Below are 21,580 nucleotides of genomic sequence, written 5' to 3' on the forward strand. Positions count from 1 at the left end.
AATTTTTTTTTTATGGAGAAAATCGTTTGAAAATGACGATTATGGAAATCCAGACTGTAATAATATTGAATAAATAATAGTAGCCGATGCTTATCCGCAATTCCCTATTCTACTTATTGCTCTCTACTTCCAGTCGGCTACCATTTTCTGCCGGGTTCTTGCCTCGAAACGATGTCGTTAATGGCTTTAATCCTCCGCCGAAAGCTTCTTCACCACCCCACGCCCGTCCTTCTCCAACTAAGATTGCTCTCTTCCTCTACTTCTCACCTCGAAACGCCTCCGCAGCGCATTGAGAAAATTCTAGTGGCGAACCGAGGTGAGATAGCATGCAGAATCATGAGGACAGCTAAGCGTCTAGGGATTCGGACCGTGGCGGTTTACAGCGACGCCGATAAAGACTCTCTCCACGTGAAATCGGCGGACGAGGCGGTCCACATCGGTCCACCCCCCGCTCGGCTCAGTTACTTAAACGGCTCTTCCATTGTCGAGGCCGCAATTCGCAGTGGAGCACAGGTGAGCGGGTCGAACTCAGAGTTATTTTGACATGCCACGTCTTCTAAATTACGATCTTAATTAAAGAATTAGTGTCTCCAAAAGGTCATGTTTAATGTGACGAGTTTAAGCATTTTAGGCTATCCATCCCGGTTATGGTTTCTTATCGGAGAGCTCTGAGTTTGCTGGACTTGTTGAAGATAAGGGACTTACATTTATTGGTCCTCCAACGTCTGCAATCCGAGACATGGGTGACAAAAGGTACTATTACTAATGCACTCCGCAACTGTTCAGAATCATATTTGTGTTTATTAATGATGTTTTTATTTGTGCTTGTTAGTGCCTCAAAGAGAATAATGGGTGCGGCAGGGGTGCCATTGGTGCCGGGGTATCATGGCAGTGAACAAGATATAGAAATTATGAAGTTGGAAGCAGATAAAATTGGATATCCTATCTTAATAAAGCCAACTCACGGAGGTGGAGGAAAGGTTTTCTCATTTTGTTGCCCTTTCTCGTTCATTTTATTGTTGTTGAATTTTTCTTTTTGGGAAGCATGGTGTGAGTTGTGAGCTTAATTTTTTTATCATTGTTTCTATTCCATAGGCTTTATTTAGAATCATTGAGTTTTTTTCAGATGAGGTTCTTACCATGTTTATATATTTAGGGCATGAGAATTGTACATAGTCAGAAGGATTTCATTGACTCCTTTTTGGGAGCACAACGGGAAGCTGCTGCGTCTTTTGGCATAAACACAATTTTGCTGGAGAAATACATTACACAACCAAGACACATTGAAGTCCAGGTACTATTATGGCTATTAGTGTATGGTTGTACTTGATTTTTAAAGCTTCATATTTGGAAAATTTAGTCACCTGATCTTGTTAAGTATTCTGGAAACTGTATGACATTTGGCAAATGTAATAAGCTGCATTAGAGGAGATGCTTGTGATAAATTTCATTGTCTATTGTTTTTATGTACTGATCAAAAGCTTGTTTCCTGTTTGACGTCAGTAGATATTTGGTGACAAATATGGAAATGTTCTGCATTTATATGAGAGAGATTGCAGTGTGCAAAGGAGACACCAGAAGATAATTGAAGAAGCTCCAGCTGTAATGCTGCTTTCTATATTTTTCAGTTCAAGTCTCTTGTTGTAGATCTACAAAAATTTTGACTGAAACTCCATCGATGCAGCCATGTGTTACTGATGAATTTCGCTCACACTTGGGTCAGGCTGCTGTATCTGCTGCGAAGGTGATGTCCTTCATAATCATTTTGCTGATAATTGTTGATTTGCAGCTTGCAGATGTCATTATCGGATTAATATTATCTCTGTTTGCTTCGGATTTCTTAGTAATGCAAATTTTTTTATTAATGAAAGTTTTATGTGATTTAAAAGATCACCAATGGCAAGGCTGGGCCAAGGAGAGGCAATTTCCTTCAAGGAATTTTTTAATAAGAAAAAGTTTTTATTTTGTACTTTATAACAATGAGCTATCTTTTGATTGAAACTTATCCTTGTTACTATAATAGAAAAGAGCATGAAGTTAACTACATGGCAAGGTTGTTTGATTAGGAAATCCTTTAGCTGCCAGTGTGACAATAAATGAATGTTGCTGTTGTTCTTGTGGCTAATTGGAGAGAGCCAAATCCTACACATTGATAGCTTCTCTCATAAATTTTGTTCTCATATTTTTTTTTTTTTTGACATTCTTGTTATATTGTCTTGCATTTCATGATGCAAAAGGTTTTGGGCATCCTGCTTGTTTTAAGTTTTAACTGCTATAAGTAATATATACTGATGTATGTGATATTTAAAGGCAGTTGGTTATCACAATGCTGGCACTGTGGAGTTTATAGTTGATACCATAACAGGTCAATTTTACTTTATGGAGATGAACACCCGACTTCAGGTGATTTGATCACTCTTTTTTATTCCTATCTTGATTCCTCAAGCTGGACGAGACCCTAACAGAGAGCACTCATATTTATTCATAGGTTGAGCATCCTGTGACTGAGATGATTGTTGGTCAAGATCTTGTGGAGTGGCAAATTCGTGTTGCAAATGGGGAGCCTCTTCCTATAAGTCAGGTGCAGGTGCCCTTATCAGGTCAGCCTTTTGCCCTCTGAAAAGAGCTATGTGTATGATTTTGCTGTTGCTGTTCCTTCCTGTTTTTCTTCTATTTTTGAAATTGTCATTCTCGTGATGTTCTATTTGAAATTGTAAAGAGGGTTGCATGTCTGCACGTGCATGTGCCATTTTTGTGTTTGCCATCTGTCCTTTTTCATTAATCATTGAGGAATTGACTGGGGAAAACTGTAGGGTTAGAATTATGATCCTGTTTGCTAATGGGATAGTAGTGATTGTTATTATTCATCAATAATATATACTCTAGCTAGTCGTATAGCTTAAGGCATCAATGCTTATGTGATCATATATGATGGTGCAAAATTTGTTAGAAGTATGCTTAAAAGAAAGTTATTGCTATTAATATCTTTCAATTTTTAATTTTGGGAGTAGTAATATGGAAAGTTCTATGTTTCATGGTTTCTCTATTTCCCCCCCTTTTTCTGAAAATGTGACTGAGCCATTAGAGGATCTTAAAAAGGTGACCTAGATCCAATGAATAGGCTAATGGCTGCTTCCGTTTTGATTTATCATTATTTGCCAGGATGTTTAATTGTTTGAACAGTGGTGAGGTTCTTTCATGTGCTGAAATGTTCTTTACTGTTGTGACATGTGTGGACCTCTAATCTAAAGTAAATGCCAATTGTCAATCTGTAATTTTATTTATTTTTAAAAACTTAAGTTTTACAGCATCATTACTGAATATTTATGAAGTTTATATAGGGTTACCATCTTGACAGATTTATGATTACTCATTATTTGACAGGTCACTCTTTTGAAGCCCGAATCTATGCTGAAAATGTTCCCAAAGGATTTCTTCCTGCAACTGGAGTTCTTCATCATTATCATCCTGTGCCGGTTTCATCAACAGGTGAATTTCCTATGCAGTATGCAACATCAAGTTTCTTGGATTTAGAAAACAATTACCTCAACCCACATATTGGAGAATCGTCCTAGTAGTAAAAAAGTCACATTGGAGGAGTTGTGTCAGATTGGTGGCTAGTCTCCTTTTGCTGTTGTTTCCGTCAGGCAATGCTAGCCATCCTTTAATTTGATAACCTGTAGTCTAATTTTCCAACCTTTTTGCACTTGGAAATAGTAGAGAAAATAGGATAATTGGTATATCTTATAGCTATTTGTTCTAAATTGAGGATACCAAGGTGTCTAAGCCTTTGAGTTTTATTTCCTTTTTCTTTCTCACCCTTTTTGCTTATTTTGAGCTTTTCCTATTTAACAGTTCGGGTTGAGACTGGAGTTGAACAAGGAGATGTTGTTAGCATGCATTATGATCCTATGATCGCAAAGCTTGTAGTATGGGGAGAAAACCGTTCTGCAGCACTAGTGAAATTGAAGGATTGTTTGTCAAAGTTTCAGGTACAAAATCCTTTATTAAGAGTTTCAGTTCTAAACCTTAGTGCAGAAGAATTCATGATTAACTCCCTGAATATATGCCCACTTATGAACTTGGCTTCAGTTTTATGGTGAGTTCTCGGTTATATGATTCTCTCATCGTTTGCTGGGTCATAGTTAAACATGGAAGCATAATACCAAGTGTTGGGTTCTTTTAATTACTTTTAATTGTAAATGAATAGTTTGGAGATAATTGATGGTTCTGCATGTAGAATTTTGTATTTGAATGTAATAGTGGTTAACTTATATATTTTCATTTCCATCTTTTTGTCTTTTCTGGATTAATTTGCCAGTTTCTTTGTAGATATGTGTCGTCTCTTATATGAAAGCTTCTACATGTTGGTAAATGTATTATTAATTTGACTAGTCAACATATTTTCAAGCCATTATTGTCTTTATTATGTTTGTTAACCTCACTTCAATCACTCTCAGCATTTGTTCTTTTGTAGGTTGCAGGGGTGCCTACTAATATCAATTTCTTGCAAAAACTTGCTAACCATAGGGCATTTGAAGAGGGTGATGTAGAAACACATTTTATTGAGCACCATAAAGATGACCTATTTGTTGATCCTAATAATAAAGAAATTTCTGAGGAAGCATATGATGCAGCTAGACTCAGTGCAAATCTGGTAGCTGCATGCCTTTGTGAAGAGGAACATTCTACTTTAAAAGAAAGCCACCCCGGTACGTTGATGAAATCTTGTCTTGGAATCAATAGTACTTGTTTTTTAGCATCCTCTTAATATTTACATTTTGAATTGTGTTCAGGGGGTCCAAGCTTACTTTCTATATGGTATGCTCATTCTCCGTTCAGAGTCAATCATCATGCTCAGAGTACCATGGAACTTGAGTGGGAAAATGAATATGATAGCAGTAGCTCAAAGCCTTTAATGCTTGCCATAACTTATCAGCGAGATGGGAACTATCTTATTCAGGTTTTTACCAACCTATAGTACATGCTGCATGTTAAAGGTTGATTTCAGCAGCCAGTTTTTGAAGTTGTCTTTTTTCAAAGTGCAGTTATTCTCTCTCTCTCTCTCCTCTTTTTGCTCGTTTTATTTTAATTGTGTCACACTGCCTGCCCAGTGTTCCACTTCCTTTTGATATGATTAATGATTCCGTACCAGCATATACAGATCGGAGAAAACAGTGCCCATAGTTTGGAAGTCAGAGCATCACATCTGGGCAACAATAGTTTTAGAGTTGAGGCTGATGGGGTAACCATGCATGTTAGTTTGGCTGTTTATATTAAGGTGAACACCATTCTCTACAACCATCTCTAAGCAGTTATCTGATTTGTATACTTTAGGCACTTGGTCTTTACCAGCGTGAATCCTTGGTTTTCAAACCTACCTGTGGCTATTGTTTAAGGATTCAATTAACTTTGTAAAATACCTTGTAATATTTTATCTGGTAATCATCTTTCTATCATATAATGATGTTTTCATCAGTAGTTATTGGCAACGTTGCTCTGACTTTTTATTTATCTTAAAGTATCAATGTTGGATACTTAATTTCAAAAATTAAAAAAAAATCAATGTTGGACACTTATCCACCGCCTCAAAGTGTACAGGGTATAAGGGTATGGTCAATTAGCCATCCAAATATATGGAAAAATTTGGTAAAGGTAGATGTACAATTTTTGAACAGACCATGTCTAACCTATATACCCTAGTCCAAGCAACATAGCTTATTAGGTATGCCAGACATGCTTAGGTATGATCTAGCATGACTAAAGTGAGTGCAGAAATTATTATTTTGCTCTTTCTCTGTTGATAAAATGATGTAAATCTTATAATGTGGGGTTACAGGATAAGATGAAACACATACATATATGGCATGGACCACACCACCATCATTTTAGACAGAAACTGGGCCTTGAGTTGTCTGATGAAGATGAAACACAGCATAAGACCAGTTTTGAGACCACAAGCCACCCTCCTGGAACCGTGGTGGCACCCATGGCTGGTTTAGTTGTCAAGGTTCTGGTGGAGGATGGAGCAAAGGTGGAAGAAGGACAACCTGTATTGGTCCTAGAAGCAATGAAGATGGAGGTTTGTACCAACAATAGCTCCAACATCATGTTATTATTGTTATCCACTTATACTTAATGTTGCTTCATTTGATAGCATGTGGTAAAGGCAACATCTGGTGGTTATGTTCAAGGACTCAAAGTCACAGCTGGTCAACAGGTTTCAGATGGTAGTGTTCTCTTCAGAGTCAAGGTTAGTCATTTTGAATTCAGCTTTTGACATGGATAGCATTAGCTCCAATATAATACCTCACACAATGTTGTCACCTGTCTGTTCTGTTGCCTTTACCAAATGAGTGTAAATTTAAGTGAAATTCATGCCTCTTGAGTTTGAATATGCATGCTAAGTTAAAAGGGTTTGGATTTGATTGGTATATATTATACATCATTTTCTTTTGATTTTCATGTACTTAGCCATCTTACTTAGTGTCTGAAAGAGGTCTTGTGTTTGGTTCGCTCTTTAATAATCTTAAGTCATCCTTGAACTTGTTTTAATTTTAAGTAATCTACTCTACCAATCCATTAACTTTTTTCTTTGATAAAAATTAAATTGAACATTTGTACTCATAATTCTACTGTTTTGATGTATTTCAAATGGTGAGAATATGTGTCAAAACCGACTAGCCTGTGGCTTTTTGTTAAATTATTTGTCCCTATCTAAAAACCTAATTTTAAGGGCATTACTTTGTTAAATTTGCTTTTTGTTAGATTCTGTACCATTTGAAGATTCATTACTTTGTTGCACAAGTTCTGGGAAATATTTAGTGTCAACTTTTTAGAATTTATCAAACTGCTATATTGTCAACTGATTGATAATTTGACTTGGGTGCAGTAACAGTGGTGAAAATTGAATTGAGAAAAATTAAGTATGTGCTTGTTTAATTGAACCTGAATTAAATGAAAATTGTGTCCTTGGCCAGGAATGAGTAGAGTTCATCTTGAAGTTTGGTTTTCATGACAATATCTTGCCCAAGCAAATTTAGTCCATGGTTAGACAGATAAGTCTTCTCAGCTGCAAATACGGTCCCGTGGTAGGGAAAATAAGTCATAGTAAGTTTCTGTGTCTGACAAACATAAATAGAGAGAGAATGGGAGGGAAACATCCCATGTCTACAATATAAAGGAGAAGCCTCTTCCAAGATGTGAACAACATTTGATCTTGAAATAATATGTTTCTATTTGCAGATATTGCCTCTGCAATTTGCCCCATGTGTCATGCTTGACAATGGTCTCTGTCTCACTCTCTCTCTCTCTGACTTACATACACACTCGTTCACAAACACGAGCACACACAAGCAAAGTGCTTAAGCATCTATTTTGACTAGAACCAAGTGGGTAAAAGTAAAACTTTACTATAGTGTATGATGAGAGAAATCAGTACTCCATTGTAGGTGTTCCTGTTAATTGAATCTTGGTATATGCTTTGGATAAATGCTTTACATAAAGAGAAATGCTTATGATCAGAAAAGAAAGCATTTTCTCTTCTTGCAACATATTTGGGACTTCATGCTTACGCATCGGGTCATGTGTTCATTTTTTTTTCCTTAGACCACCCATAAGCAAGCCCTGTTCCTGCATCTTTGATGTTTGATTGATAATTTTATGTTATGGTAGTATCTAATTTGAGCCAATCTGACGGTATTTGTATATTGTAATAATGTGGGATTGCATAATTCCTGCTACATAAATGGTGTTTTGGTGCACGCTTGCTAATCTGATACCTACTTTGACATAAAATCTTCCTATTTGCATCTTGTGTTTATCTTATCTCCCTTTTCTCTATCATGTTGACATGGATTATTATGAACTAGAAAACGAAGTTTAAAAATTACTTCCAAATTCCAATCCAAAATCACGAATTAATTGATGATTTGATGTTAACTTGCCCATGAGACTAGGCTGGTCAAGTCACATCGGTGCTGCTCTTCAAATAATTCACGCCACAAATATCAATATATTCAAAAAAGGGGGAAAGAAAAAGGGTTGCCAACTTGTAAGAAGTGGTAGAAATTAGTGTCATAGTTGAGAATATTCAAAGTTTTGTGGCGTCTGAACTCTAAAGAAAGTCGGGGGACGTCATTATTTTGGCGGAGGAAATCATAGCGTGAGAGTGTTGTATAGTTTAATGAACGTCATCATAGCAATAGAGTAATACGATTCAAGCAACGAACTGGCTTATGGCGTTGGGCAATGCCTCACAAAGAAGCCTAATGCTTGTAGTGAGAAAAGTCCACGATATTCATGCCCCAAATTGATTTGTTGAAGGATCCGTGGGGCATGTTTCATTGTCACGCATCATTCATTTTCTTATGAAGGACGCTCCGAAGGACTACGGCACACGGCGTTTACATTAATATAGTCAATGAAAAGAAAAGTCAAAGGTGCTAGACTTTTTCCACTTTTTATAAATAAATTTTGCTTCTTTAGACCATATAATAAATACTTGTACAAATATTCTTGTTTGAAGTCGTCCAAAGAGTTTGTAAAGGTTGTACTGTTTGTTCTAAATGTCTAATGGGAAATGCAAGTGTGAGGTCGTATTTGAAAAGATAAAATTCGTAGCTTTCTTGATGCGGGAATATGTTAGTGTTATTCACCAAATGTGCTCAAAAGGCCCGTGGGATACGTCATGGATGACACATAAGAATCAATTAAGGCTACTAGGAGGAGTACATATATACTCTCTCTAATTTCTTTGTTTTGTTCTGTGTGTGTCGTGAACAATCGTTATTTTCCTATTTATATTTATGGTTTCAATGGAGGGGTTTCTTTTTTGGCCTTTTCTGATGTCGAAAAGACGTAAATCCGCCAATATGTTATTGTCTTGTCTAAAGATGGGAGCAAGGTTTATGTTTAATAGTAGTATATTTTGGCTTTACTGCTATACATGCAGCGGCTTTTACCACATCACTCTTTGCCTGCACCAACCTTCCCAAAACACCCCTTGCGCCTTCCTTACCGGCACAAGTTTTGTGCTTTTAGTTTAGATGTCATTTACTATAAAAGAGAGAGAGAGCGGGGGGGGCAATATGGTAAGTTGGGAGGGAACCGAGATCCCAAGTACAGAAGATCTTAAAATACCGGTAAATCCGTTAAAAGGGAGATGTAAATAACAGCGTATCCTTGTTCCTCTTGATTTCTTAATTTGCAACAGTCGTGCCCTCTTAAAATCCAATTTAGGCCACAACAAATCCCCCCCAACTCCTCCTTCCTTCCAATTCTTTTTGCCCTTCCTTTTATAACTTTTAGAAATAAATATATTCTGTCTGCTTTCCTCCTCATTTCTCCTCCACAAAACCCTACTTTTTACTCTCCCAATAATCGTCTGTTTCTTATTCTAACGTTATAATACTTTATAACACACCTCCCCTTCTTTTCTCTTTTCTTTACCCACAGCTTCTAAGCTCTTTCTGCCTCAAAACCCAAAGTTTTGTTAATCCATTCTCTTTGGTTTCATAATTCCATTGTTTTTATTTGTTTCTCATAAAAAGATGGCTACAAGCAATGGTGAGGGAGCTGAAGTTGTTGGAAAAACAGAGAAATCCGGAACAGAGGAGAAGGCCTTGGGGTCTATTGGAAATCTTAGCAACAAGGACATGTTTCAAAGAGCAGATAAGATAGATTTCAAGAGCTGGGATTTGCATCTTGATAAGCACTTGAGCAGGGCTTGGTCTAGGGACGACAGAGATATTTCAACTAAGACAAAGAAGGAAGAGTGGGAAATTGATTTGGCTAAACTTGATATAAGGCATGTTATAGCTCATGGGACTTATGGCACCGTTTACCGTGGCGTTTATGATAGCCAAGATGTTGCAGGTATTACATTTATATATGTTGCCATAATTTTGAATCCTTCTTTTTTTATCTTGTTGACAATCAACTGCTACTTTTGCCCAAGATGAGAATTTTTTCTGTATTCAACTGTATATACTGAAGAGTAGTTATTTATTTATTTTGACTCGCTTGATTGGTTCAATTATAATTACTAAGTTGATTAGATGTGCCCCTGGAACCTGATTTTTTTGGAGCAGAAGATGATAATATGATAACAACTCATATCTTTAGGTTCTGATATTAAGCCTAGGATCACATGTGTAAAACATAATCCGTTGTTTAATAAGAGGATCATGCTCGAAACTTTAGGTGAGTCACAGGCTGTATCATGACTAGGATAATTTCTATTAACTAGACTGTAAGTTTTATATTACTTTGAGGTAGTATACTCTTTCATAAAGACATCCTCAAGCATTTTGTTCTTTAAACGAGGGTGTAATGAAAGGCATATATTTTGGCAACTTCACTATTAGCAAAGAAAAGTAAAAGCTTTGACACACTAGTAAATTTTGATTTACCTAGATGCAGCATACTGATGATCTTGGCTTACTACAACTGTCTGAATGAAGCTGCATATTAACTCACTCATTTATCTATGTGTAAGAGATAAGGCTGTAGTACCTCTTTCTTTTCACTTTGAAATTATAAAATTTTAATATTGATTTTAATGACTATTGCTACTGCAAGGAAACTTTCAGTCATGAACAACTGCTTCATGTCCCTTTAGATTTGCTTGGTATATCTAGCTTATTCACAGTTGCCATGGGCTTCAAATTGCTTTCTTTTCACCGAGTTCTTTAGATGGCATTACTTCATTTTAGAATTAACTGGCCATCTTAAATTGAGTTGCTTTGAATGCCAAATATTTACTTCCAAAGGTGTCCTTAATTTATAGTCTGATGGGAAGTAACTATATTTGTGCCATGACTAAGTCAGGTTTACTTTGTGATGCTTGATTCTAAATGCGTCTAGGGGCAATAGTGTGAAATAATTGTCTCTATATAACTTGCTGCCTATTTTCAATTCCTACTTTGATTGCCCAGTAAAACCTCTCTTACTTTGCTGCAATAGTAATTAATCATGCTCCATCTTGCTGATATCCTAACTGCAAGGACTTCTTAATTCTTTAGTGAAGGTATTGGATTGGGGGGAGGATGGGATTGCCACAGCTGCTGAAGCAGCTGCTCTTCGGGCATCATTCCGGCAAGAGGTTGCTGTTTGGCATAAGCTTGACCATCCAAATGTTACAAAGGTAAAATCAATTTATATTTTGGTTAGGTTAGGCATATGCTTTCTTCTATGTCTTGTAGTACCAACAGAGTCCCCCATGTTTAGCTGCTAGAATATGATGGGGTTATTTCTCTACGTGTTATGACTGTTGTTGTGCTTGCAATAACATGACGTATTACTTTAAATATTTTGAATTACAACGTTCAAATCATGAATAAATGGCCTCTTGCAGTTTATTGGAGCTTCAATGGGAACTTCCAACCTTAAGATCCCAACCAAAGGTGCAACAACTGAGAATAACAATTCTCTTCCTTCCAGAGCATGTTGTGTTGTTGTTGAGTACCTTCCAGGTGGGACGTTAAAGAATTTTTTGATCAGAAACAGGAGGAAGAAACTGGCCTTTAAGGTTGTGATTCAAATTGCTTTGGATCTCTCTAGAGGGTGAGTAGTTTTTCAGGTATATTAGGATTTCCAATTTTTAAGGTATATAAGGATGTCTTTTGTTCAACTTTTGCAGTTTGAGCTATCTTCACTCCAAAAAGATAGTACACCGTGATGTCAAGACAGAAAATATGTTGCTAGATCCTCGTAGAACTTTGAAAATTGCTGATTTTGGTGTTGCTCGAGTTGAAGCTCAGAACCCAAGAGACATGACTGGAGAAACAGGCACTCTTGGTTACATGGCTCCAGAGGTATCCACTCCTTAGAGCTCCATTGATTGTATCATTTGTTACTCCAATATATATTACAATGATGCTAACTTTCGGCTCAACTGCAACAACAATTGGATTTGAAGCTTCCTTTTTTTTATTTTTTATTTTTTATTTCCTTTCTGGCCATCAGTTACCTTTTCTCTAAACAAATTAGAATCTAATGCAATGACTTGTGTAGGTCCTTGATGGGAAGCCTTACAATAGAAAATGTGATGTCTACAGCTTTGGTATATGCTTGTGGGAAATATACTGCTGTGACATGCCTTATGCTGATCTTAGTTTCGCTGAAGTTTCATCAGCAGTAGTACGACAGGTATGAGTCAAAAATTCATATCTTACATTATTAACTAATCTAGCTGGAAGCATCAATTTTGGCATGGCCCCTGCATTAGTAATAAGTATTTATTATAATTCCAAAAATTCCAGATATTTTAGCTCCTGCATACCTCAGTGATCAGCTGGTTAGTTTAAATTGTCCAGTTCTAGTTTTTGCATATATTTGTACAAACCGCTGCTTTGGGAGTTACCAGAATTTCTTGCTTATCTTTGCAAATGGTCCAAAATTATCATGATTATTTATATCTTTTAGTTCCTAATTATCCTAGCTGCACCTGCATCATGGATAATGTGAAACACCATGTTCGTATCTTGCCCTTGTGATACAAATTGGGGCTTCAATGTGTATCTGTTAGCCAAAGCGGTCGATTTGTGCACTTGAATCTTTACCTTCCTGCCACTGATTCTTTTGGTTGTAATGTCTGATGGTTTGTTAATGACATTGGAAATTGCTGTTTGCAGAATTTACGGCCAGAAATTCCTAGATGTTGCCCAAGTTCATTGGCAAGCATCATGCGAAAATGTTGGGATGCACATCCTGAAAGACGTCCTGACATGGATGAGGTAGTGAGATTGCTAGAAGCAGTAGATACAAGCAAAGGAGGTGGCATGATACCTGATGACCAAGCTCCTGGCTGTTTCTGTTTCACTGCTCGTGGCCCATGATTTTGCTACCTAATTATTTTATTTTGTGGTACATATGTGAATTCGAGAGAGAAGGTGAAGCAGATCATTGTTCGGCTCTAGCTGGTCTTTGAATAACCAGGTCATTGATTTCTACTGCACACAAACATAATCATGTTGTAGACCGTGTAGAACCCTTGATTCAATTCTTCAATTCTATGTGTTGTTCATTACATGGTATGTAAAGGTCAATATTTCCATATATAATTCTTTTAGTGGCATGAATGGCTAAATAATGGGGCTCCAATAAAAGTTACAAAGCTGTTGTAATAGTTACCTAATTTCTTCCAATAGCTTAGTCATATGTCAGTGGAGGACAAAAGCTCCAGGAACAACCTTTTGGTCAGTATAAAGGTAGGTATGTAGATAAGATGCATCTAAATGGAATATTGGCAATGTCCAGAATCAGAACTTGTGATATGCAGATACAGATGGATGTTCCACTACAACCTCGAGCCTGCCAAGCAAGCTTTCTCGCTTTTCCTAGAAGATTTTAGGGATCTTTAACGTGCAAGCATGGGTTGGTGGTGTAGTTGGGTAGCAACTAGAAGAGAAGTATACCTCTTGGCTTTGTGGATGAATGCTGAGGACCAAAATGCCGGGTCGTTTGGGATTGCACTTGGATGGTTACGGACGAGATCAGGAGACAGATTTCAATTCCAAAGCCAAGTTCTCACCACCTGTTTGACTTTATATACTATTTTGTTACTGTTGGGACTTGGGAGATTCGATGCTAAAACTTCAACACACTGAAATTGAACCAATGATCATTCTAGCCAATTCTTAGTGGCTAATTATAATTGGTTTATTCATTAATTGTACTAATGACTTCCAAGCTGATGAGAATGATTCTGATTTCTTACCAAACGTTGGAAGGTGCATATAATGATCAATGATAATGACTTAGAGTTGGATAAGATGCGATGACTCATTTCTCATATTACTACAATTATGTTCATATCCAATTAAGGCTGTCTGTTCATGAATAATGATAAAAGACGCATGCAATTGAAATATTCAAAGATAGGGGTCTATTGGCTAGACTTTAATTTAGGCACCTAACATTATTAACCAATGAATGCTGCTGTTTCATTGAGTCTTCTCTACTCCCAGTTTTAGAAATCATGAAGGAATTGATCGGAGTACATCCAGCTGTCCTCTATTTTTTCCTCAAAAAAGTTGTACAATTCCATAAACTGGTCACTATAATTCAAGCAAAATTTCCATATAAAAGAGAGTTTTTGAAAGATACACCTAATTTGAAAACTTTTCAAGTCTAAGACATTTTTGTATTAATTAATACCATTTTTTTATTAATTTATAAAATATTTTGTATTCTTAAACTTTTTTAGAAAATATTGAAAAAGAAAATCTTACCAAACAGCATTAATAAATTGTTCCACAAATTGCGATGGTATTATTGCAATATCGACAACTACCCGGGGCCAATGGGTAAAACTGTTTTTTCTCATTAAATTGGAGATCGCCCTGGCGACAGGACAGTCGAACTCCTCCACTTATGATCGTTTCACTTCCAACATAAAAACAGGAGACAGGAAGAGAGAAAAGGGCGCCCATACTAAACGGTAAGCAAAACCCCTCCTCCTAATCAGATGGACGCTCTTAACATTCCAACGACGCCGTCTTTGATGAGGGATTTCCTTCGCCAGGCGGGAGGCGCCGCCGTTATCGACGGCGGCTTGGCTACGGAGCTTGAACGCCACGGGGCTGACCTCAACGATCCCCTCTGGAGTGCCAAATGCCTCCTCACTTCTCCTCACCTCATTCGCTCCGTAAAATTCCGTCTCCCTCTTTCAAGATTGGTTTTTTAACGTCGATTTTATTTTAATTTATTTTTCGCTTTTTTTTTTAAAAAAAATTGAATGTGGTTATGATATAGAATTCATTGTTACGTGAATGTGAGTAAGTTTTGATGGAAGGAAGAGGAATGACATAGCAGTGAAAAAGGAGTGGTTGGAGGAGGTCTTTTTGGGAATTTGGACTGTTATTGCAGCTAGCTTGATATTCGTGTGGGACTGAATTATGCTCTGATTAATTATAATGTATTGCCCCCAAAAGAAAAAGAAACGTATTCTGGTTTAAGTATGGATGAAGTCTATGTATAGCACACCGGATCACAGAGTGGAAGTGGTGTGTGGTCAGTCTAGTCAGTGGCAGTGAAGGGTTATAAAAGTTGTTTGGATACGAGATGCTGCTGTAGGTTCGTTTTCAGAATTTGGAGCGAGGTATGGGCGGACTCTAACCACTTATTATCAGTCACGAGTCAGTTTTTTTGTTTCTATTAGTTTGATTAGAATTTTACTGATACAATTAACTTTAAATATCAGTATGAGCAATTGCTTGGGTTTGGACCCCCAAGTTGGGTATTTAATACTATGGTGAGAGAATTGACCATTTTTAGTTTGTTGTCCATTTCTGTACTTGCTCTATCTCTTTCTCTCAGAATATATATAAAGGGAAAAGGAGTAAAGAGGATATCTAGTTATCTTTCAAATAAGTTGAAACCTGGGTGTTCTCACCACAATTTCGAGATTAATTAAACTATCCTAATTAAATGTATTAGGATTGAGAGAGACAGAGTTGGAGAAGTATGCAAGTTCAAGTAAACAAGAATAACCTGAGAATTTGTACATGGTTAGAAGTTGAGGCATTGAACAAGCAATCCATGTAATTCCTTTTCAGTTTTGCACTTGTTCAGTTGTCTGGGATTCACCAGGCCAGATCAGAAGATTAATAATTTTTATGAATATATTGATGTCACTGTAATATCATTTGATAAAAACTTTGTTATTTCAAGTTATATGTTCATAAAGAACAACTCCAATCATTGAATTTCTAGTGTTTCTGTCAGTTTGCAATATCTTCTAAAATTGTACTATTTTGAGCAGGTACACCTTGACTACCTTGAAGCTGGTGCAGATATTATTATTACAGCATCCTATCAGGTATGAAGAATAATCCTCCCCCCCACGCCCCTCCCCACACATCTCCCTCTTTCCCTCTCTCTCCATTTGATGTGCATTTACTTATCTTTAACAGGCCACCATACAGGGGTTTGAAGCAAAAGGCTTTTCTAGGGAAGAAAGTGAAACCTTGCTTAAAAAAAGTGTGGAAATTGCCCTCGAGGCAAGGGATATATATTATGAAAGATGTAATAAAAATTCTTGTGATGGATTAGGAGATGGTAGGATACTGAAAATTCGTCCCATCTTAGTTGCAGCATCTGTAGGCAGCTATGGGGCTTATTTAGCTGATGGATCTGAGTACAGGTATGTCAACCATATATGCAAGTTTTATTAAGGAATTTTTAAGCCAAATCAAACTTTGTTGCTTCTAGATTTTCTGTCATGATCTGTTATTCTTTTTGTGTAAGTGAAAATCTTTAAATTTTGAGGACATATTAACATGTCTCCTTCTTTCTGCAATATATTCTCTATACCAGTGGGGACTATGGTGATGCAATGACAATAGAAGCTTTGAAAGAATTTCATGGCAGAAGAGTTCAGGTCCTGGCAGAAGCGGGTCCTGACCTAATAGCATTTGAAACGGTTCCAAACAAGATAGAAGCTCAGGTATTGCTGGACATTTATTGATTCTAAACCTTTTCTTAGATAAAAGTAAGAGTGTATGGGACAAACCAAAGTTGCTAAACTGCTTCATGCCTTGCATGCACTAAAGGATTCCTAAATTGGTTAGTATGGTGTCTGCCTATTGATTTGATGCTCAATTTCTACTTTGTTGCTTAATTTGTTTTTTCTTAATCTTAAGATTTTGGGGGTGGTCTTCGTGCAGGCTTATGTCGAACTCTTACAGGAAGAAGACATAAAGATACCTGCATGGTTCTCTTTCAACTCAAAAGATGGCATTAATGTAGTTAGTGGTGATTCTTTGCTTGAATGTGCGTCAATTGCCGAATCATGCAAGCAAGTTGTTGCTGTTGGAATCAACTGCACACCTCCTAGATTTATTCATGAGCTGATTTTAGCTATTAAGAAGGTTTGATTTTGCTATTCTGTTATTTTGTTAATAATCATTCTATCTGAATTATTATAATATAGTCTCTTTTTTTTTCACCTTTTTGTTGGATGTGTTGCACTTTGCTTTATATTCATTCATTTTTTTGGTACTATACTCATCTGATGCTGAAAAATTCCACTGTTGTGGTGTTATCAAAATTCATTTTTTGATACAATAGTTGTATCTGTTCTTTTTTATTTTTAATACAGGACAGTTGCTGTGATATGTTTCATGATCATATTATTAGACTGTGTATTTTGTAATGTGATGGATACTAATGCATACATACTATTGTGAGCATATGTTGAAGCTGTTCAGACTGGGTCCTTTCCTTTTTTCATAGTTCTTTTCATATGTTTGAGGATCTTGTTCCTCTAATGTTGTAGTCTAGAAATTTTGGTGGATTGTGCAAACTTATGTGGTTGATAATTTGTGCAGGTCACTACCAAACCAATAATTATATATCCCAATAGTGGTGAGAGGTATGATGCAGATCAGAAGGAATGGGTGGTAAGTTTGTTTTCTTATCTTTTTCTTTTCCCTGGATGAGGCATGAAACATGCCTTCCTTAAAAAATGGGGCTGAAGGAACAATTTATTTATTTGTTTATTTATTTTATAATTGTGGGAGGGGAGATTCAAAATTTGCTCTTTAGGCAGGGGGATCATGCACTAACCAATGAGCCAAATGCTCAGGTGCACATCTCTTGATTGCTATGCTTAACAACATGAAATTAAGTGGTACACTTACTTGATTCTGATACTGTTGTTTCTTAGTTGTAGACTCTATGTGATACTACTTACTTTAAGTTGTTTTGTTATGATAGCAAGATAGGTGATGTCTCAATTTTTGGGTCCTGATTTTTCTGCAACTTTAAACTACACTTAACAAACTTCTATTTCCATTTGGCTTAAAAAAAAAGAAGAAAGAGAAAATAAAGGAAGGGAAGGAAGGGAAAAGGAAATTGAAAAATAATTTAAAAAAAAAGGGAAGCTGAAATATATTGATTTTCATTAATTCGTTTGTTCTAGTATCCAAGTGTAGCCTTCAAAGTCTTTCATGATCTTATTTTGTAATATGCCATGCTGAACTTGTCAGTGATCCGCACCATTGTTTCTGTGACAGGAAAATACTGGAGTCTCAGATGAAGATTTTGTCTCATACGTAAGCAAATGGTGTGAGATTGGGGCTTCCCTGGTAGGAGGTTGTTGTAGAACTACTCCTGATACTATCCGAGCCATATACAGGACACTTTCTCCTAGATCTCCTGATCCACCAATGCAGTAAATAAATGGAGCAGCCTGATTATATATGCAACTGGATGCTGAGGTGCCTTAACTTTTAAGTTTCTAACTTCTTTCCCAGTTTTAGTCTGAAGACAATACCTGCACAAGCTTTTGCCTAACATCTGGTGTGAATTGCTGTTGTACTAGCTGAGATTTTCGATTCATGAAGGGCATGCAGCTTGTATCAGTTTTGGGTTTTGAGGCATTAGAAATGATAACAATCTGAGGGCTAGTGTCTTGTTTCCTTAGTTTTTATTTTTTATTTTTGGTCTAACTGATGTTTGTTGAAGGTTAAATACTTATGTGTAGTATTGGCCTTTAGTTCAAGCAAAGCAAAGCAATGTTGTTGGTCTCTATCCCTAGCTGAAGTTGGTGTTTGCATTTTCGTTTTGGTATTCTTATATTTTGCAAGCTGATGCCTACTTTTATCTTAATATGACTTGATTTAGCAAAGAATAAACTGAAATAAGAGAGTATAAGTTGAATAAGAAGGTAATCTCCCTTGTTCTTCAACTTCCCTCCTATATAGGCAACAACTAACCTGAAGGAATTTGTATTTAAGGGATTTCTTTATCAACAAAAGAATACTGATCTTTGCTCCATTATAAGAACATTTTTGGGGTTCTCTGTCTCTCTCTTGTTAAAAACGTCAGTGGATGTAACAGTAGCGGCCCAGCCCAAATTTACTATTTTGTATGTAGCCCAACCCATATTTATTGGGTTATTGTAACTTATAGATTGTCCATCATTCGCGCCTGAATAGCGCTTAGAACCCTAAAAAACCTCAAATTCCTCACTCCCTCCCTACAGCCGCCCGCTAAGCTCCAACATTTCAGGAAATTGAAGACTCTGTTGAATTTATTCCCTCTACCATAGTCCTTCCCGATGGAGATGGATACGACGACAGGTGCTGAAAATGGCTCCCTCATTCTGGTTAAGCAAGGTGCCGAAGCTGTAAGTCTAAAAAGCCACTCTTTTGCACAGATTCTGTTTCAAATTGTTTGAATTCATTACTAGTTCTCCTTTCAGAGAGTTTTCGAGTCAGTATTCGTGGGAAAAAGGTCCATCATCAAAGAACGTTTCTCCAAGAAATACAGGCATCCTTCTCTTGATTCTAAACTCACTCTCAAGCGCTTAAACGCGGTCCGTTTTTCTTTTTTCCAAGACCCAAACCGATTTTCCTTTTGTTTTTTCCTGTTCTATAAAATTCAATGAATTAGTGCTTTGTTTTCTTTGGAGCAGGAGGCCAGGTGCATGACGAAGGCTCGCCGACTGGGTGTTTCGACGCCGGTTCTTTACGCCGTGGACACGGTGCTCCATACTCTGACATTTGAGTACGTGGAAGGTCCTTCCGTTAAAGATGTTTTCCTTGAATTCGGAGTTAGTGGCGTCGTTCAAGAACGTTTAGATGATATAGCCACTCAGATTGGCGACGCAATTGGCAAACTCCACGATGGTGGCCTTATTCACGGTGACCTCACCACGTCAAACATGTTAATCAGAAATGGAGCTAATCAGCTTGTCAGTTGTTCTATTTGGTTAATTTGTTTTATGAATGACTGAAAGGTTAATTAGCTTTACAATCTGAAATGTTCTTTTGTCAGGTCCTGATTGATTTTGGTCTGAGCTTTACGTCAACGCTCCCAGAAGACAAAGCTGTTGACTTGTATGTTCTGGAGCGAGCCTTGATTTCCATGCATTCTTCGTGTGGGAATGTGGTAAGATTAAGACAATATATTTTAGTACATTTTAGTTCTGGTTTTGCTTATATGTTGGAAAGTCAAAAGTGTCTTATGTTTGTGTTTGATAATGAAGATATTATGTTAGGAATCATCAAATTAAAATGAGGTTGAGCTCTTTAAATTCTACCATAGAATTCTATGTCAAGGGAGTATTTTAAGGAAACTATGTAGCATTTTCCCTTCATTTGTAATGTCTGTCAATTTTGATGTTCCTTGGTGCGATGTTGAATTTGAAATTAACGGTTTATTCAAATTCCAATGAATTGTGGATTCAAAAATGAGATTCACTAAGCATTTGATGGAATTTAATGAAAATCCTAAAAGGGGTCATTTAAGTGAAAATTCTGTTAAGTTGGCCTACAAAGTGAAATGGCATGTTCTCTCAGCAATTTACAAATTCAAATGGGAGTTTGAATCTTATGGTTGCTTGCTTTGATGCATAGATGGATCTTATACTTGCTGCATACAAGAAGTCATCAAAGCAGTGGTCTTCCACATTCAACAAGCTTGCTCAAGGTACTATAGTCTTCCAATCCATTCTATGAGCCCTCCTTTCTTCTCGCCCTTTTTTAATTTTAACAGGCTCTTTACAACCTCCATATCTGTACCATCTCTTGTCTCATTTCTTGTGTTCTTGTTGTTTCGCAATGAACTGCAGTGCGACAAAGGGGCAGAAAGCGCACCATGGTTGGATGAGCCTCCTTCATTGATGGGATATAAAGTAGGAGAAAATCCGTTAGACTGATTAATGCAATGGAAGAAAGTGTTAAATCTTTGTGTTGTGATATTTTCTGTATATTGCAGTTGTAATGCACGCATTTTGAAGCTTGGACCTAGTTATGATGTACAAACACATGATTATGTCAACATGGGATCAGGTAGATTGGCCCCTGGCTTTCAATTCTGAATGCTGTATTCCAATTAGTTTGGCCTAGTGATGGACACTGTTAACTGCATTTCAGTGATTAAAAGTACAGTCATTCTAATCTACTTGGTATTTGTCGGGCTTGGCGAAGATGTAAGGCTGAAACTGTAAAATGGTGGATTGGTACTTGTGGTTCAGTTTCAACCAGAGTAGTATTTGCTTTTTTTTATTTGGAAGTAATCATGTACAGAATGTCCCTTGCCGAACATGATGAGTTATTGCTCCCAAAATGGCAGCTATAATCAGTGTGCAAGCCATGGAGCTCTGGCGTATTTTTCTCCATTTTTATGTGTTCTTATCACTTTGAAATTGAAAAAAACTTTTCGTGGGCAGATTTTGGTAGACTTGGACCATATCCTTTCCTTTAGTCAAGGTCTGCCGCTTGAAGTGCTTAGCTCCTATTAGGGCCTATGCAAAAGCGGGATTTGATGTGTTGGGACCATATTGATATCGACTTGTAAAAAACACTGACTTGGATTGCAATGAGATACTCGTCCTGATTCAAAACTTAAAAGTGAAATTAGAGTGGCGAAGGTAGTAGTAGTAGTAGTAGTTTCCATACTTATGCAATCCCATAAGATGGTTGGACCTTTGTTTGCAAAACAGCAAATTGTGTTATACACCACGACCACGTGACAGCATGTGTAGGGGAGATGAGAATGTTGTGATCCTTAGAGACTGTAATTAGTATGGTGCAAGTGCAAAGTACTTAGCTCTCCAAGCATTAATGTA

The 21,580-nt window shown here is 37.0% G+C and overlaps 3 protein-coding genes across 5 annotated transcripts; all 3 read left to right on the forward strand.

Moving 5' to 3' along the window:
• LOC18613295 (methylcrotonoyl-CoA carboxylase subunit alpha, mitochondrial) lies at positions 1-13,665 on the forward strand. Of its 3 annotated transcripts, none has more exons than XM_018123029.1 (21): positions 1-513; positions 632-753; positions 833-980; positions 1,157-1,294; positions 1,507-1,602; positions 1,685-1,744; positions 2,311-2,403; positions 2,489-2,600; positions 3,385-3,489; positions 3,856-3,992; positions 4,478-4,712; positions 4,797-4,963; positions 5,156-5,281; positions 5,840-6,082; positions 6,158-6,253; positions 9,552-9,876; positions 11,025-11,146; positions 11,357-11,565; positions 11,642-11,816; positions 12,016-12,150; positions 12,636-13,665. In XM_018123029.1, the coding sequence occupies exons 1-21, from the start codon at positions 172-174 to the stop codon at positions 12,837-12,839; spliced, it is 3,390 nt and encodes a 1,129-aa protein (XP_017978518.1). In that variant the 5' UTR covers positions 1-171; the 3' UTR covers positions 12,840-13,665. The 3 variants fall into 3 exon arrangements, with proteins under 3 accessions (XP_017978518.1, XP_017978523.1, XP_017978525.1); XM_018123034.1 differs by having other exon boundaries at positions 172-513; positions 5,165-5,281; XM_018123036.1 differs by lacking the exons at positions 1-513; positions 632-753; positions 833-980; positions 1,157-1,294; positions 1,507-1,602 and having other exon boundaries at positions 2,315-2,403.
• On the forward strand, positions 14,346-18,549 carry LOC18613297 (homocysteine S-methyltransferase 2). The gene is made up of 7 exons (XM_018123041.1): positions 14,346-14,650; positions 15,767-15,823; positions 15,918-16,147; positions 16,321-16,450; positions 16,671-16,874; positions 17,334-17,405; positions 18,021-18,549. The coding sequence occupies exons 1-7, from the start codon at positions 14,471-14,473 to the stop codon at positions 18,180-18,182; spliced, it is 1,035 nt and encodes a 344-aa protein (XP_017978530.1). The 5' UTR covers positions 14,346-14,470; the 3' UTR covers positions 18,183-18,549.
• LOC18613298 (EKC/KEOPS complex subunit bud32) lies at positions 18,923-20,938 on the forward strand. The gene is made up of 6 exons (XM_018123046.1): positions 18,923-19,135; positions 19,211-19,324; positions 19,424-19,702; positions 19,786-19,899; positions 20,367-20,439; positions 20,582-20,938. The coding sequence occupies exons 1-6, from the start codon at positions 19,067-19,069 to the stop codon at positions 20,617-20,619; spliced, it is 687 nt and encodes a 228-aa protein (XP_017978535.1). The 5' UTR covers positions 18,923-19,066; the 3' UTR covers positions 20,620-20,938.

This window comes from Theobroma cacao, chromosome 1 (genome assembly GCF_000208745.1).
Source record: "Theobroma cacao cultivar B97-61/B2 chromosome 1, Criollo_cocoa_genome_V2, whole genome shotgun sequence".
NCBI lineage: Eukaryota > Viridiplantae > Streptophyta > Magnoliopsida > Malvales > Malvaceae > Theobroma > Theobroma cacao.